The sequence below is a fragment of the Cornus florida genome, unplaced genomic scaffold, assembly GCF_030987335.1.
Source record: "Cornus florida cultivar Cherokee Brave unplaced genomic scaffold, ASM3098733v1 CherokeeBrave_3.0.0_Hap2_Chr03, whole genome shotgun sequence".
Classification (NCBI taxonomy): Eukaryota; Viridiplantae; Streptophyta; class Magnoliopsida; order Cornales; family Cornaceae; genus Cornus; species Cornus florida.
In genome coordinates this window covers 72,289,909-72,308,282 of record NW_026775573.1, presented here as the reverse complement: position 1 = coordinate 72,308,282, position 18,374 = coordinate 72,289,909, and the positions used below count along the sequence as shown (strand labels likewise).

At 33.5% G+C, this 18,374-nt stretch overlaps 1 protein-coding gene and 1 long non-coding RNA gene across 2 annotated transcripts; both read left to right on the top strand.

Annotated features, from left to right (window-relative positions):
• The first annotated feature begins 414 nt into the window (after nt 1-414).
• LOC132300764 (uncharacterized) lies at nt 415-2,528 on the top strand. The gene is made up of 2 exons (XR_009480562.1): nt 415-1,962; nt 2,233-2,528. It is a non-coding gene; the product is annotated as an uncharacterized LOC132300764 (long non-coding RNA).
• Nucleotides 2,529-5,688: 3,160 nt separating this feature from the next.
• On the top strand, nt 5,689-16,293 carry LOC132300763 (basic leucine zipper 23-like). Its single transcript, XM_059797994.1, has 3 exons — nt 5,689-5,978; nt 6,410-7,332; nt 15,702-16,293. Exons 2-3 carry the CDS (start codon nt 6,561-6,563, stop codon nt 15,728-15,730), a joined length of 801 nt encoding a protein of 266 aa, XP_059653977.1. The 5' UTR covers nt 5,689-5,978; nt 6,410-6,560; the 3' UTR covers nt 15,731-16,293.
• Nucleotides 16,294-18,374: the final 2,081 nt, after the last annotated feature.

Below are 18,374 nucleotides of genomic sequence, written 5' to 3'. Positions count from 1 at the left end.
ATTTGTATTAATTATTTGTTGTTTTAAATTATTATTAGTAAATTAGGTATATATATATATATATATATATATATATATATATATATTATTTACCTGTACGTAGCTTTGCACTATTAGTTGATTATAGATTGTCTTATTTTGTTTATATATAAATATATATAAATTAAATAAAAGTGTGTTGTGGCAAGTTAGTGTATTATAATTGGAGTTAATTAGTTTTGGTTTTGATTGGGTGTGGCTGCTAGTATTTTGGGGTAGTATAGGATTAGGTTAGGTTAGTTGACATATTTTATATATATATATATATATGTAAGTCTGTTACATGGGTTTGTGGAGAGGAAAACGAAACAGACAGGGACGGTGAGAAATTGGAGAAGAAAAGAGTTTTCAATCCGAAATTCATAAAAGGCAAGTCTTCGTTCTACTCATCCTCGTTGATTTTGTGATCGGTTCACTCTTAGAATGATGTTAGGAAATTAATTTTAGGTTGGTTTGATTTTATTCATGCTAAAGGATAAATTAATTTATATATATATGAGTATTGGTGTATCAGTTCTGATTGTTTTTTTTTAAGTTTTTAATAATGTATTTTATTTTATTTTTTTTAAGAAAAGAGGACTGATTAACCGGACTTGTTGTGGGTTGTTGAGACCTGCTATGACATAGTTGCAAACAGTTTAATTATGAATTTAAGAGGAGATTGTAGTCTTTCAGGTGGAAGGATGAGGGGTAAGGTTGAAGGGGCAGTCGGCTTCGCCGATGCGGTAGTTGAGGGATGATGTGTTTTTATTTTATTTTTTATTTTATTTTTTATTTTTTTTCATTTTATTTTATTATTTTTGGGCTTTGCGAATTTTCCAGTAAGGACCCATGTTGTCTGGGGTCAGTTGGCACATATACAAGCTGTGTAAGTCTTCTAGCAGGTGAGTGCTTGATTTTCAAGTTATGGTATATATAAGTCATTACTTGATTATGGAGTCAATTATAGGTTGACTATTAACAGTGCTTACTTGTAAGGTAACTACTCTAATGACATTAAAGTAATATAATGGAATTGTTAATTGCAGGTTAGTAATTAATTATCTATTAAAAAGTTTTCCTTATCTTGAAAGAAAATTTATTATAGAGGATAATGCCATGTTAATTGTGTAGGAAATAATAAATGGCTTTGTTCGCGTGTTAAGTTATTAGCATAAGACTTTTAATGGCTTTTAGTTTATTTAATTTTTTTTATATATATTGATGGTAATATGATAATTGATGATGCATGTGATAATGTATATATCTTTACTTGCATTAAGTTAATTGCATGTTATGTATAGAAGTTGTTACCACCATATTAAATATTTCAAATAAATATTATTATTAATCATGCATATGACAGTAGTATATTTAATTTTTTTTATATATATTGATGGTAATATGATAATTGATGATGCATGTGATAATGTATATAGCTTTACTTGCATTAAGTTAATTGCATGTTATGTATAGAAGTTGTTACCACCATATTAAATATTTCAAATAAATATTATTATTAATGATGCATATGACGGTAGCTGAGACTTCACTTGTGTTGCAAGTCACTCGTATGATACCCATTGCTGACTTTGATTATATATCAATTGTTATAGTCTATAAAGTGATTATAGTCATGCATGTGACTATATGTGTATATAAACTTATACAAACTTGATTATGAGTGTATAATGGAGGACCATTGTCAGAATATGGTCTTAAAAGCACTGTTGTTAGGATATGGCTTGCTGATAAATATATAGGTTGACTAATAAGTCTAGACTCATGCGTTTTGTCATACCATTGTCAGGATATAGTTATGACCTTAAATTGTGCTATTGTCAAGATATGACTATAGTGACTTATATACGTAAATTTTAATTGGGTACCATGATACGAGCTGAGATCTTGGAATTGATGGTTAAGGTTGGCGTATATTGCCAGGTAAGATGAGTAGTTGGATCTAGGAATGTGTGTGCCCTGGTAGAAGAGATACTCGTGACCATTTTGTGTGCGCTTGCATGAGACCTACTATCCGGTTGAGGCTGTCTTATGATCCAGTGAGAGTCTATAATGTGTATACTTATGTATACTGACCTACATAGCTATTACATGAGTCAGATTAGGTTGGATCGTTTATCGGGTCTTTGTTTAGGATGTAGTAGAAAGGGCTTGTTCGTGGGTTTTGACCCACCTTTGTTGTTATCTTTTCAGGTCCTCGATAGTTCTAGACGTAGAGTCAGTTCGTGCTGAACAGAGGCCAGACTTCATCACTCTTCCGGTGACATAGACGTAGGACTTCCACTATGTTTTCGTTATTATTTATTATTTTTGAGTTAGACATTTTTTTTTTTTACTTCGTCTTTAGTTGGGATTTTTTTTTATTAGGGGTCTACATGGTATAGATTCCCAAGTTGTACTCTGGAGATTTATTATTATTATTGAATTTTATTAGAGATTATGTCATCAGAGGTTTTGTTTTTTAATTATTAATTTAGTTTTCCCTTCCAGCGTTGTTTATTTATTTTATTATTTTTTTTTTTCCTCTTGTATTCTATTCTTGTTTATTATTGATTGACAGATATCCCCTGGCTTTGTGCGCGGACCTGATCAACCCGTGTTCTAAAATTTGAGGGTATCACATTCAGTATACCTGTGTTTGTATACTTGCCTCGCATGCTTTCATCTTCGTTTAGTACACTTGTAACCAGTATGCTTGTATGTAATGTATCTTATTTCAATTGCATGAGTAGCTTAGGATGCTCCCTGAGTCTAACCTTTGACATAGACATTAGGTGGCATGACCTTTTTGAATTGTTTCAAATTAATGTAAAAATCTCAAAAGAAATCGAGTCGATGCATACTCATTCTCTACGAGTAAATTTGTTTACTCACCCCGAAGTTAATGGGGGTTTTGTTCAGGTATGAAGACTTAGTTCATGATGTTCATCATTGCTTGGATGATTGTAGACTTGAAGGTCTTAATTTTTGTAAAGGTTGGCTTGAAACGCCACTTATAGCCTGTGCATATTTGATTCCATGTATGTAATGTGTACATAAGTGTACCTTTTACAATGTATAAGATGAGGCTAGAGGCCAATGACATGTATATCGCATTTTATGTAACTTTTAACTTCATGAAATATTATGAAAATATTGAAAAATGCCAAGTCATTATCTCACCATGGTTGCATCAGGTGTGGGAATTCCATTTTTATTCTTTCATAGGGTTTCAAGGGCCAAATGGTCATTTGACTCCATTTTATATTTTTGGATTTCATGTTTTCCATTTCAAGTCCATTTTCGCCTTTTTGACCGTTGGGGGGTCGGATTTTGCATTGGCGGTATTTTTAAGTCATGGATCATTGTAGCACGTCCAAATAGGTAAGTTACGTTTACGTACATGATCGTTTTTAAGAAAAACTCCATCCTTGGTGATTTGAGCCTCCTATGGACTCATTTTGCGTTTTTATTGCATAATCTGACCTAGGGGAATTCTAGACTTTTCACTGTAGTTTTATTTTCTTCTTTCAACATGGTTGAATAGAAAACATGATTTTAGGGGGGGTTTCTTCTTCGTGTTTTTCCAGAAAATGTCGTCTTGGCACCGGAAATCCATTGCAAAGTTCAGGTTTCAGTTTTGTATTTTAGCAGCTTTTTGACCTTCATGATCAATTTTCATAGAGGGGCATTTTGGACATTTTATAGTATGTTTTTTGATTCCTTTTGCAATGTCACGTAGAAAAATCAATTTTGAGGGGGGTTTCTTCTTTGTGTTTTTCCAAAAAATGTCATCTTGGCCCTCAAAAATTCATTTTTCCTAGAAAATCCCCTGCTGCCATGTTTTTGCTGAGTTGTAGCACAAGTGATCGAGTGGTGGCTTCCACATAACCGGTTATATGAGTGTGGGCAGTGTTGTGGTCTTCATTTTTGGCCTCCTAACCGGTTAGGAAGGTTTGGTAACTGGTTAGATGGTATTGGGTTGACTCTTTTTGTCTTTTTTCTTCCGTTAGCCGTATCTCCTTCGTTCGGATTACAAATCAAGTCAATTTTTTTTTTTAACTTGACTAATTTTTCGTCATCTATCCAACTGTGTGCTCGGTTACACCCGGATATTCCTGGATAATTACCAGTTTATCCTTTTAGCCTTAAGTGCTTGTTTTTCTTTATCTTGCTGTTTTTCTTTCGTTCAGACTCCGAATCATGCGATTCTTGAGTCTATCCTGATTGATTTTTCATTATCTTTCCAATGGTGTGCTCGGTAGTACCCACTTTCACCTTGAAAATGACCATTTTACCCCTAGGTCCATACTTGTCCGTTTTTGAAACGCCGCTTCCACATTTGTTTTCTTTGGGTTCCGTGACCTCATTAAAGGTGACATTGGTGTCTTAAGGACGTGTTGTGTCTCTTGAGACCACTGTTTTATCTTTTGCTTTCGCACTTCGGATCCGTTATCGAGTCAACTTTTGGGTCATCACTGACGCACCGGGTTGAATAAAAACCCGGGTCATTACAAGAAAAATAAAATAAAATCTGGATCATTACAATTTCTCTAAGTTTCTAATGTTCTGTCTTATGTATAGTTAAACTAAATGCATGAACAATTAAAAGTGCATATGACACTAGAATTAACTCGTGTAACTCTTTAACTCTATTTAATTTAACCAAATCATGTACCTTTCATGTTTTATTTAAACTTATGATATTGTATTTGTGCAATTTTTAATAAATTAAGAATACTAGCTTTTAAAAGTAACGTATCCCCAAACACATGAATAAATATTGCATTAGTAGACTTGGAAAAAAAGAAAAGAAAAGTATCTACATTAGTAGTTAACATCCTATAAGTAAATAAATAAAAAAGTGTGATGTACAATATTCTTTGTTTTCTTAGTTTAGAAATTTTTTTCACTAGATACAACAACCAAGTAGATTTATGAATTTTTGTTCTCTGAATATTGTTTTGTAATTTTCAGAACCAAATGTATTTTCAAAGTGAAAAAATGGAAGTGAAAAAATTGAAATTGAAAACTGTTTTAAAAATTGTAAACCAAGCATACCTTACTCTATGCTTTCATTTCCATTTTTCTTTTTCTTGTTATTACTTCAAAAAGGGAAAAACAGAGCTTACTTGGTTTGTCATTTTGAAAATGGTTTTCAAAAAATAAAAATAAAAAAACAAAAAAATATTTTCAAACTATTATAAAAGACAATACCTAAAAAAAAAATAATTAAAAAGGCCTTTTTTAAAAAAATAAATAAATTTAAGAAAAAAAAATTATTCCAAAAAACCTAATTTCTAATTTTATTTATTATTTTTTTATTTGAAAGTAACCTAAGTACTATTATCTTTATTTCAAATTAAATATCACGTTTGAAAACTGTGACTAATTTATATTGTGAGTTACAATTTTTTAAAGTGATATTGTTTTTTTTTTAAGGTTGTCCTTCGCTAGAGAAAATGAGAGAGTAATAAATGAGTTGAATATTAAGATTTGGTTAGTCAAGATACTGGATGTGTTACGCTCAAACACGTGTGCAAACAGAATGATGTACACACATTGCCTCGAAGTTGTCAAATGATTGCCCAATGTTCCAGTATTTTGGAATTTTACACACCACTCCCCCAAATAACTATAAATTAAAACTCTACACCTTTTTGAGTTTCTGACTTTCTAAAGAGACCCTGTTCTATGAAATCTCTGAACCACCCAATGGCTCCTGTGTCTTCAATTCATTTTCCGCCATTTACATGTTGCCATGTTTCAACCCTTTTCCCCTTTTTCTAGGGTTTCTGATCTCCACTAACCATCTCTCTCAACACCGCCCCTTGGTTCCTAGGGTTTCAAATTCCAATTCATGATCCTTCATCACCGAGATAGTTAGTTCACAAAGAACATAACCGCAGTGATTTGGTTCGAATCTCTCCGTAGGATTGATTCGTCTGAGGATTTCTACTGTAAGTCTTCTTCTAAAGTTCAAGTTCATCGCTTGTTTATTTTTGCTGTTTTGCGATCACACAGAACAATCTAGGATACGATATTTGTGCTCAAGTTCATAACTTTTTAGGCAGGTTCGAATTTGTTTATGGGTTGACTTGTTCTCAAACCCATTAAAGTTCAAGTTCATTGCTTGTTTAGCTTGGCTGTTCTTCAATCCAACAGAATAATCTAGGTTGTGATATTTGTGCTCAAGTGCATAGGTTTAATAAGCAGTTCATTTTTAGGGTTCGAATTTGTTTCTGTATTGACTTGTTGTCAAACCCATTTTGATATCTTACTGATTCTTCAAGTCGCAGGCTTTAAAATTTTTAAGATACACAACTTTTTATCTGGTTCATGCTTTCGAAATCCTAATCTTGTCATCTATCGTTGTTTCTGAATTTGTTAGGGTTCGGGTTTTGAATCACCCAATTTGAAATCGGTAAGAACTATAAAGAAATCGAGTATCTACAATCAAGAGAAGACAGCAAATTTTAATCAGTTTCAAGATCAAAATTATTAATTTATCCCTCTCTAGAGTTTTTTGTTTCTTCATCGAGATGGACGACGGGGAGATTGATTTCTCGAGTATTGGTGAATTCCCAAGCAGTTGCTCGATGGACAGCTTTTTTGATGAACTTCTCCAGGACACACATGCCTGCACTCATACTCACACTTGCAACCCACCAGGCCCTGATTTCTCACATACACACACTTGTTTTCATGTGCACACCAAAATTGTATCTGCCCCAACTGAGGATAAAGTTGCCAGTGATGATACTGCAGAGTCTGATGAAAAGCAATCAAAGAAACGCCCATTGGGTAATCGTGAAGCAGTTCGCAAGTACCGAGAGAAGAAGAAGGCTCGCGCCGCATCGTTAGAGGATGAAGTTCGCAGATTGAGGGGTTTGAATCAGCAGTTGTTGAAGAGATTGCAGGGTCAGGCTGCATTGGAGGCCGAGGTTGCGAGGCTCAAGTGTTTGCTTGTGGACATTCGAGGAAGGATTGAAGGGGAGATTGGATCATTTCCTTATCAGAAGTCGGTCAAGAGTGGAGATATGTATCAAAACTTGGCTAATTCGAACTCAGCTGGTGCATATGTGGTGAATCCTTGTAATATACAGTGTGATGATCAGGTCTACTGCCTTCATCCAGAGGTGGAAGGAAAAAGTGGGGAAGGTGTAGCATTAAACGGTCAAGGTTTTGGTGGTTGTGAATTTGAGAATCTGCAGTGTCTGGAGAGCATGAATTCCGGATTAAAGGAGCTCCCTGGTTGTGGACCTGGGAATGTAGCATCTAAGGTCGGTTCTTCTGGTACAAACAAGAGAAAAGGTGAACCTCAATAACTTTTTATCTCATGGGTTTATTTTTCTGATAGAAATAGAATGCTTAACTTGGTTAAACTAGCAAAATATATTATTTATTACTTTCTTATATGCAAATTGGTAATCTGTTACTTGTTGGCCATACCAATGTTTTAATTTTCTTTATGATTTGGTTTATAACTGGGGGTGGATGACGGGATGAGTCTTTTTTTATTTTTTATTTTATTTTACAAGTAAAATCTCATTTTTGTAAAGATGAGTCGTGCAATCTAAAATGCTTTGCAAATTTGTTAGCAGTCATGCATTTCATTGCAAAAGGAAATGCAAATGGTTTTTGGAGTCATATTATATAGCAAGAACTCTTTTCAGTATTTTCCGAAAAAAAAAAAAAAAAAAAAAAATTCCAAAAAAAGAACTCTTTTCAGTGCTTTATTTATTGTGACTTTAGCTTTGCACTTAATGACTCCGCAAAAGTAGTGCTGGTCTAAAAATCCAACCATGTTATAACATTAGCGGCAATTGCTGTTGTGGTCATGTATTTCATTTGATGACACCACCAAAGTAAAATCACTTCTAAGAAATTTTCAACTCTGCGGTTTGTGTTCTTGTTATCTTTCATAAGTTTTAGATCTGCATTTGGAATAATTGCACCATTAACCACTGATGTATTCATGAATTTTTTTTAACACTTCTACTCTATTGACTACTCCTAGCAGTTTGTTATTTTCATTTTTATTTATTTTGTCGATAACCTAATGGAAGTTTATCATAGAAATTTATCGTCACTTTAGCAATATACAATATAGCACACACCTTTTCCTTCTTGTTTTCGCTTGAATTTTGTTCACGAGATTGTCATTTTTTTTTTTTTTCCTATTGTTAGAAATTGAATATAGGTTCCCATTGGTGTAATTTTTGAATAGTGTTAAATAAAATGAGTCAACCGTGAGAAGATTATTCGAGTATTGTTCAACTTTGTAGATAAAGAGAGAAAGTATAGAGAATGGAGACGATAGAGAGGCAAAATGGTAGAATTCTATTTAGAAGTGGTTGATGGAGGGAGGACATATTGGCCGGTTACTTTCTCCCTCCTTGACAAGCGAAACCTAATGAACAGCTTAAAATCCAATTCACAACTTAAAGCTAGAAAGGTTGAACTTGCTTTTATATAGAAGTAGAAATTGATGAAACTGCATCCCAATACAAAGTTGAAAATGAAAAAAGGTTATACCCTCTATGTTATACTTGTATTAGGGGTCAATAGTGGGTCGGGTAATTTTGGGGCTGGGCCAGTGTTGCCAGCGACTTTGAAGTCCAAGCCTAGCCCACCAGGCTGTTATACTAAGCAAGCCAGGTGGCGGGTTGCGTATGGGCCCGATATTGGCCCTCCAATCAGGTCTAATTGGGCTTAAATGGGGCAAAATTTGGGCATTATTGAGTTGTGTTTAAATTTGAAATTTGACTCTAATTTGAGTAAAATTGGGCTAATATTCTGACTATCATGGTGCTTATTTTACAACAAATACATTTGTGAACATTTTGTTTACTCATTATAGAACCAGCATCTTTTGGTAACTTGTTGTCTTGCCAACTAGCTTAGTAGACTATTCAGGCAAAATATTGTCACCCTTTTTTACTAAGAAAATGACAAAACCCCCCAAAAATGTGTTGTGGTTGTAGGCTTCATGCGATACATACGTTCAAGAAAAAGTTTTCGAACATTTTAATTACTGATTATTGAACCAGCATCTTTTTGGTAACTTGTTGTCTTGCCAACTAGCTTAGTAAACTATTCAGGCAAAATATTGTCACCCATTCTTACTAAGAAAATGACAAAACCTCAAAAAATGTGTTAGTGGGTAGTAGGCTTCATGCGATACATAAGTTCAAGAAAAAGTTTTAAAGTTAGCTTGATTTGAATTAGGAGCCTGTTGGGAATCAAGTTTTAGTTTGACTCAAGTCTGTTGTTGCTGGTTTAATTTTACGTTTTAGGGTCAGCCGATCAAAGTATTTTGATAATTTCTAGATTTGGTAGATGTTGGTAATTGTACCATTGTAGTAGTAGTAGTTTATGGTCACATTTTGGGTAGGTTGTAATATTGGATCTTTATAGTTTTTCTTAAGAGTACCATTGGTAAAAATTTGTTGGGTGAATTATAGTGACCTCCCCCTTAATTCAGAAAAATTGAAAAATTACACTTGCTACCTTTGAGTTATATGGTTTGGTAACACTTTAAAAAAAAAGTTATATGGGTTGGTAACACATTCGTCCTCTCTTAACGATCAAGACAATTTAAAAGTTGCTTATATTAGCAAAGTAAATGTTAGAATGCCATTTTGCCCTTGAAATGTGTGTAAAGATAAAAAAACAAAAAAAAATGAGCTTTAAAGAATGGAAAAAAGTAAGAAACAATAGTATTTTAGAGAAATAGAAAAATAAATAAAAAATAAAAAGAAAAAAATAAAAAATAAATATGAAGTTAAGAAAATGATAGCCATAGCTAAAACAAAAGGCACTAAACAAAAGGGTGAAATAGCTATTTACAAATTGGCAAAGAATAGAGAGAGGTTGACAAGAGACATGAATCAAGTTAGGTGTATTAAAGATATAGATCAAACAATATTAGTTAACGATAAAGATATATTAGAAAGATAAAAAACAATTACTTTTGAACAATTGCTACATGAGGAATCTACTAGAGAAGAAGTCGTGAGTAACGAACTGCGCATAGGAATGGAAAATGAAATGCATAATAATGAATTAGTCGTGATAGCCATTGAATGTGTTTTTTTTTTTTTTTTCGTAGTTGATACTAAACCACCCCCCTCCTCCCTCTTCTTTCTCCTCTTCTCAAGGAACTGTTTGCACCCAAGCGATAGTCATTGAATGGTTAACAAAGTTGTTTAACAAAATTCTAATGCTTCGTTTGGTTGGAGGGATGGAAAAATGGATTGGGGGGGGAGATGGATTAGGCATCCGTAGGGAAGGGAAGGTTTCTCTCTCACTTTTTGTTTGGTTGAATAGAATGGATAGTAGAAATGATAGATAGGGTAACATTTTTTTTCTTGTTTGGTTGGAAGGGAGGGAAAGAGAGTTTTTATGTTCTTTTTACTAATATACCTTTATCATATATAATAATAAAAATTAGATATTCATTTTAATTTTTAGAAAGGTTAAAAATGTAAATTACTAAATAATTGTTAGTTATCTTTTTTTGTCTCTCCTCTTCCCCCCAATTTTGGGCGGATAGAAAATTACAAAGGAATCCTTCCTTGATTCCTCCCTCTCTTAATCCTTCCCTCCAACCAAACATGAAAATGTTCTTCCATCCCTCCTTAATCCTTCCCTCCAACCAAACATAGCCTAAGAGAAGAAAGAATGCCGAGTGCAGGAAAAGCACAATAGTACCAATTTATAAAAATAAAGGGGATATACAAAATTATGGAAATTATAAAGGAATTTAATTAATGAGTCAGATAATGAAATTGTGGAAAAGAATAATAGAGCAAAGATTAAACTTATAGTTCATAAGACAACTCATAGGAGAATTCAGGAGTAAACAAAACAAACTTGCATATAGTTTTCATAGATCTAGAGAAGGCAGATGATAGAGTGCCGAGGGACATAATTTGGTGGGCTCTACAGAAAAACAAGTACCTGTAAAACTTATAAACTTAGTCAGGATATGTATAGTGAGCCATTGACTAGAGTTAACGCTACATGCGGGGAAACTAGTGATTTCCCGTAAAGGTGGGATTACACCAAGGATCGGTGTTAAGTCATTTGCGATAATATTAGACGAAATAATGAAAGATATTCAAGAAAACGTCACATGGTGTATGTTATTTGCAGATGACATAGTATTAATAGATACATCTAAGGAAGCCTTAGCAACAAAATTAGGAATATTGAGAAAGGCATTAGAATCAAAAGGCTTAAGAATTAGTAAAACTAAAACGGAATATATGACATGTAAATTTGATAAAGTAGAAAACGATGTTACACTTCCAAGACCAAAGAGTTACTCAAAAGAACTCTTTCTGTTACCTAGAATATATATTACAAAAAGATGGGGAGATAGATGGTGATGTAGTAAGTAGGATTGGAGCCGGGTGGACAAAATGGGGGCAAGCCTAGAATAGTATTAATAGATACATCTAAGGAAGCCTTAGCAACAAAATTAGGAATATTGAGAAAGGCATTAGAATCAAAAGGCTTAAGAATTAGTAAAACTAAAACGGAATATATGACATGTAAATTTGATAAAGTAGAAAACGATGTTACACTTCCAAGACCAAAGAGTTACTCAAAAGAACTCTTTCTGTTACCTAGAATATATATTACAAAAAGATGGGGAGATAGATGGTGATGTAGTAAGTAGGATTGGAGCCGGGTGGACAAAATGGAGGCAAGCCGGTGGTATATCCTTTATGACAAAGGAATACCAAGTAAATTAAAAGCAAAATTCTATAGAATGGTTATTAGGCCGGCTATATTGTATGGAGTGGAGTGTTGGGTCTTGAAAAAGACACAACCGACTTAAAACACTTAAATTTAAGAGAGGACATGGTGCTTAATAGGAAATAATGGAAAAGGAGAATTATTTAAATGTGTGTAAAGATAATGAAAAGTTATTTAAATGTGAGGACAAATGAGAAAAACTGCAACTTCCATTAATGCCGTTTAACAGTAAGTTTGACAGGGAAGGTCGATGTCATTTTGAATACATAGGGGAATTCACCCAAATTTTTATGTTTCTAATATGGAGTTTCAGTCCTATTCAAGTTCGGAATGCTTAGAATTTTATAGACTATATGGTATCTATATAATGCTTTAGTTGTAATAAACAAGAAGGTTTATATAAATTCTCCCCACCAGTTATGCTCTTTATGGATAGTGTAATGCTATTCAAACCATAGGTGTAATTCTGAAGGGAATTTAGGCATCATGCCTAACTTCTTCTATATTTCCCTTTTATGTCTTCTTCAGATTTATTTACCCCTTTTCTACCTTTTAAAAATCTTCAAATCCTCTTTGACAAATCCTAATCCTTTTCCTTTTATACTTTGAGCCCTAAAACCCTAAACAAGAAATTCAACTCCTAGTTATGTCTGCAGGTACAATTCATAGCCCCAGATAGTCCCAAGATTGTCTTTTCCTTGCCTAATAAACTCCCAAATCATTATCCCTTCCTAACACCTTCTACACTTGTAGAATATTCAAGATCATTTTTTGGAGTAAAAAGAAAAAGAGGGAGTAGATCCTCAGTATTTATACCACATATCCTTTTTTGACAACATAAAATAAAGCGCTTCAAGTGTGAAATATGCTTATATGGTAGTGATCGAATTTGAGAACCTAGAACCTCAAATCCAAGGTTATTGGACTGGTGGCATGATAAACTTGTTTGGCTCTCATGGTGATCTTTACTCTATAAAGAAAAAAAAGAGAGAAAATGTTAGTTGTGGTTTGATCTAGATGGGATTTTGTGGTATTGTTCTTATCATGATTACCAGAAAATCCTTACATTAAAAAAAGGTTTTCATTTTGGTACATGGTACATTTTTGCTACAGGAGCATTAAATTGAGTTATATGAAATGCTTAATGGAAGGTTGTTCCATTGTGACCTGGAGGTCACGAGTTCGAAACGGGAAACAACCTCTCCACATCTGGAGGTAAGGCTGCATACATTTGACCTTTCCCAGACCCCGCTAGTTGTTTTATGAAATACTACAGAAGGATCATATCTCAGCAGTATTTCAACTTATAAAAATCATATTGATTTCCTGGAGGTCATGGGTTCAAAATGGGAAACAGCCTCTTCACATCTGGAGGTAAGGCTGCATACAGTTGACCCTTCCTAGACCCCGCTAGTCGTTTTATGAAATACTTTATGGAAGGATCATGTCTCAGCAGTAGTTCAACTTATGAAAATCATACTAAGTTCTATATTGTTGCTTAATTAATTATTATGTAAGAAATGTATAGATGCATTATTATTATATTATATATCACCACTTGTTAAAATAAATTTCATCATACTTAGAAATAGGTCAGGGTATGTGCGGGATGAGGCACCCATTTCTTGATCCGTCTCACCAAATAGAAAAGATCCAAACTCACCCTCACCCTGAATCAGAATGAGGTAGGGACAATGTAAATTCTACTTGATGCAGGGCAAGGATACTTATTGGGTACATTCTCTTATATTAGTTACAATAGTTAACATGATGTGACACTTTCCTACTAATGACACCAAGTCTACTACAAGTTTCTAAAATTTGGTCAACTCGGATCGTACTTGATGATGTTAAAGACCTAGTCAAGTCGAAATCTTGGTGAGACAGATTTTTGCAGTCATCTTGGTGCCATTTGGCCATGATAGCCGCGACTGAGTCGTGACAGTACTGTTTTGTCACCCCAGCAATAGAAACCTTTTTTTTTTTTTTTTTTTTTCCAATTTTTTGGATTTCTCTCTTCCAAAAAAGTCTCAACTACTAAACAACCTCCAAACACACCAAGCAACTTAAAATTAAAATTCAAAAGAAAAAGATAAGATTTATTGTTAAGTTTTGATAAATGCTTTCCATTTTTTCCAAAAAATTGGTATGATTGTGATATGTTTCATTTTTTGTCCTGTTTTTCACCTTGATCTACCTTGAAAACATTTTTTATGTTAGATTTAACAATCTTGTTAGTAGAACTTGCTACGAATCTCCTGATGTATCTATTTTCTAATATTTCCTTATTTTTTAAAGGGATAAAGTGATTTACATTCGTAAAACATGCAAGTCACCTGTAAACATGATCGAATGTTTAACTTTTACAACTTTTTTATGTTTTAAATTTTGTGATACTTCCTTACTTCTCTGATTTTTTTGAATTTTTTGTTTTAATTAATTTGAAAAATTATCTATATTAGTATATCATTAAACTACAAGTACTTGTATATTGTGCATTATATATATAAATATCTTATATTTTATATCTCTAGTCTACATTAATGTGTTTTTCATAAAAGAGTAAATTAGAAACTGAATTAAAAGGACAAAAAAAAAAAAAAAAGGTTGCAAAAAACATATATTAGCACATTTTTAGAATTATATTGTTCAGTTTCACAACGCCTTAAAATTTAATTAGTAAATGATCACTTACGTAAAATCACCTTAGATATTTAATAAAATTCAATAAAAATCATTAGAAATATGCTTGTATTGGAATATGGAGTTAAAAGGTACATATTGGTTCATTTTGATTGAGTTTTGTGGCGTTGAAATTTTTCATGGCCATGACCAATATTGTTATATTGCTTCTGTTGCCCTTTGCAACTTCCCTTAAAAGCCTCGGTCCACTAAAATTCGTTTAAACCTGTGCTCTTTCGTAAAATCAATGAGAAATGTAAATTTAGCACATTTTTAGAATTATATTGTTCAGTTTCCCAACGCCTTAAAATTTAATTAGTAAACCATTACTCATATAAAATCACCTTTAGATATTTAATAAATTCAATAAAAATATGCTTGTATTGGATTTTGGAGTTAAAAGATACATATCGGTTTATTTTGATCCAGATTTGTGACATTGAAATTTTTCATGGCTGTGACCAATGTTGTAAAATTACTGCTGTTGCCCTCCGCAACTGCCCTTTAAAGCCTTGGTCGACTAAAATTCTTTTAAGCCTGTGCTAGAGCCACATGGTATGTTTGTGTTCGGAAACCATCCCAACAGCCTTGTTGACATGATAGCTCAAAGCCATAATGCTTTTTAATAGATATGGTACTGTTAACCTGAATAAAATTGTAATTGTATCAGGCCACACATACTGATTTGGAATTTAGAGTTACTTCTCTGTACGAAATTCTTTCATCTAGTCAAAGATGTATATGGTATTAGTGCTCAACTCAAACACATGACCTTAGTGAGCTATAATTAAGTCACAGCAGGTGCATTTCGTTTTTCATTCTCATCCCCACCCAAACCTTACACTTGAGCTCCTATACCCTTCCCAATAGGAGCGGGGCAGTCAATTTTCCATTTCTAAACACATTTTAAGTACATGTTCTATATAAGGTTTCCCCCTGTAGTACCATATTCTTGAATTGTGGCAAACTGCATTTATGTTCTTGTACCAGTTCCATGTAATGAAAAAATATGCGTCCAGGCAACATAGTTCCCAGTACAGTGCAGAATACTGTGATACATACTGTTGAATATAATATTATGCATTGTTTTATGTCACGTGTACAATTATATCAGGAGAGGATTTCTTCATGCAAAATGTTTCTTTTGTTGATCAATTATATAATAAACTTGAATGCAATTTGCGTACTTGCTAGCTTTTATTGGCTGATAATTCTTATGTTTATTCTACTAGGAGGGGCTCGTGCTGCGACAGCTAGTTGAAGAGCTAAACAGATGGAGGTATCTTTATTCTCTGGGATACACATGGTCTAGTAAATAGTAGTTTTGTTGAACTCCAATGAATCTTCCCTTGAGATCATTTTGTGCTCTTATATTTTGTCGACTTTCTTTTATCTCTACCCTGCTGTTTCGTGTTTCAAGATGCATCCCCGTCCGTATGAAGCCCGACATCAGCTAGATTTGTGCTCTTCTAGTTGTTAGTATGTTCAGTTTATGGTCTTCAGTCCAAGTAAGTCTACAAAAATGTTGGGAAAGCGAAGTGCTAAATGGGAGCCTGACAACTTCTTCACTCAGCCTTCTTATTCTTTACAATGATGCATAAATTGGTATTTTAGTTACCATTGCATGATATGTACTTTTTTTTTTTTTTTAAGCTATGAGAATTTCAATTCTGAATTACAGAATGTATGGAATGTGGGGTCTCTTCCATGGTTTAATATTTCACTTCCATGGGTTCAAAACAGTGAGTTACAGATCGTGCTTCTGGAGACCCTAACTTGTATGTTGAATACTAGTTTGCAAATGTTCCAGCTCCTGTTATTCTAGTTTGACTTCAAATGCAAATAACCATAGAGATTTTCTTTTGCCCTCAGCATTTTGCTTTTATGGAGGATTTAAAATTCCCATCAAGAAGCATTGCTTTAGAATCAGTTCGATATGTTTTGTGAGATTATTCTGGGGATCCCCCTCCATTTTCGCTGGGGCGGAATTTTAAACAGGCAAGAAAAGGGTTTCTATGCTCATTTTCCTTCTTTTCTTGAGAATCGTTTGCGTAATGGATGTGTTTTAAACCTTCAGCTGGCTACTCCTAAACCAGCAGATTTTGGATGAATATGCGTTCAATACCTTGTAGTTTTAATGATGATTTTATCCAAAATCTATCCTATTGATTATTAGTCAGATCAGTTTTTGTTGATTCAGGTAATGTAAAGAATGCCTTGAGAATTTCACTTCTCTTTGATAGATGAGTCCAGTTTCTATTAAATCCTCAGCTACTTTTCCACCTAAATTGTGTTGAAGCCCATATTGCCCAAAGAAACTGGAAATTGTTTGTGCGTATGTGTTGTAGGTGGAGTATCTTCGGCTGCGCGTTCACTAATGGTTTCTTGTTTTCTGTTGCCATCTCCTAAAAAGGTAAAACAAAAGCAAAAAATATTTTTAATAATATGTTTTCATTTTTTTTATAATCGAAAACGTATTTGATAATATAGATTTTAAGGCTGAATTCGAAGTTTTGACACCAACAATGTTTTTGGTAAACACGAGTAGATGCTAACAAATCTAGTTTTTGCCCAAATTATATAAAGCGGGAGCGAGAAAGAAATCGAGAGCAAGATGTGAAAATAGCAAAATTTAAGTCGCACAGAGTGAGAATCGGAGCGAGAGCACATTCTGAACGTGAGAGCGGCACTCGTTGAGAAGAATTTAAGTCACACAGAGTGAGAATCGGAGCGAGAGCACGTTCTGAATGTGAAAGCGGTACTCGTTGAGAAGAATTTAAGTCACACAGAGTGAGAATCATAGAGAGAGCGCGTGCGGAGCGCAAAAGCTAGAGCGTGCTCGGAACGTGAGAGCTGCACTCGTTAAGAAAAATCGTGTGACTTAAGTTTTTGCTTTATTATTACCTATCAGGTCTCGGAATAGTAACTTTCAATTGCTACCGTCTCTGATATTTGAATGGATGATTAGAGAGGATTCATAAGGGGTTGGCTACAAGGAGAACACACAGAAAATTTTACTTGGATTATGTAGGTCAATCACACAAATATGATCAGAGTTGGTTCATACAAAATTTGGATTACGTCGTCGACGAGATTTCTCTGTGTTCAGAAAAATGGCACATAATACAAAAAGTTTAGAATGCTCTAAGACAATATAACAACCGGAGAATATATTAAAATACCCTTTAAAAAATTCGGATCTAAGATATACAGTATTTATTTAGTTTCACACTACCCATCAACTTCAAGAGGCGAAAGAAGAAAAAAAAAAAAAAAAAAAAAAACTTATTTATTATTATTTCAAATTGTCAGCTAAAATAAATTCCTAGCTAGAACTGGGTTTCAAAAACTTGATGACCGAGTCATTTATAAAATCTGCTGGAAATTGGAGGTCTATTTATTTTTAATAATTAGTAGGTGAACAATGCAAGTTAATTTTTTATAGTGTATTGCCATTAATCTAACCAAAAAAAAAAAAGGTTCCTTCCACACAAGTTGAAAGATTTTACTTACCTAAAAACAATTAAAAATTAAAATAAAAAAATAGAAAGATATTTTATACCCACAAAAGCTTATTATAGCTAGTCTTATTTTATTTATATATTTTGGTAGCAGATGGCGGTTTAGTTTCCAAATTTTAACAACTAGTTTTTAGCACAAGCATCCAAGTCTGCAAAAAAATCTCCAACAAACGCAGAAATTAAATTGAAATGAAGACATTCACGTTATTACATATCATCTCTGACCAAATTATTCAATGAATTGCTGTTGTATTGTCACTTAAGTTTTAAAATTCAAAGAAGGCAACCCTAACCCTTATGGTGGTGCCCTAGTGGTTAAGAAGTTTCAAGCGTGGCAAAAAAACATTCTTCAGTTTAAATGATATGTGTGTTTAAACCACACAC

What these genes read in the sequence shown, in the direction of transcription:
- LOC132300763 (XM_059797994.1), top strand. Translation starts at nt 6,561, where the DNA reads ATGGACGACGGGGAGATTGATTTCTCGAGTATTGGTGAATTCCCAAGC. An exon ending in TGGTACAAACAAGAGAAAAG is followed by an intron (nt 7,333 to 15,701) that starts GTGAACCTCAAT and finishes TTATTCTACTAG; the next exon opens with GAGGGGCTCGTGCTGCGACA.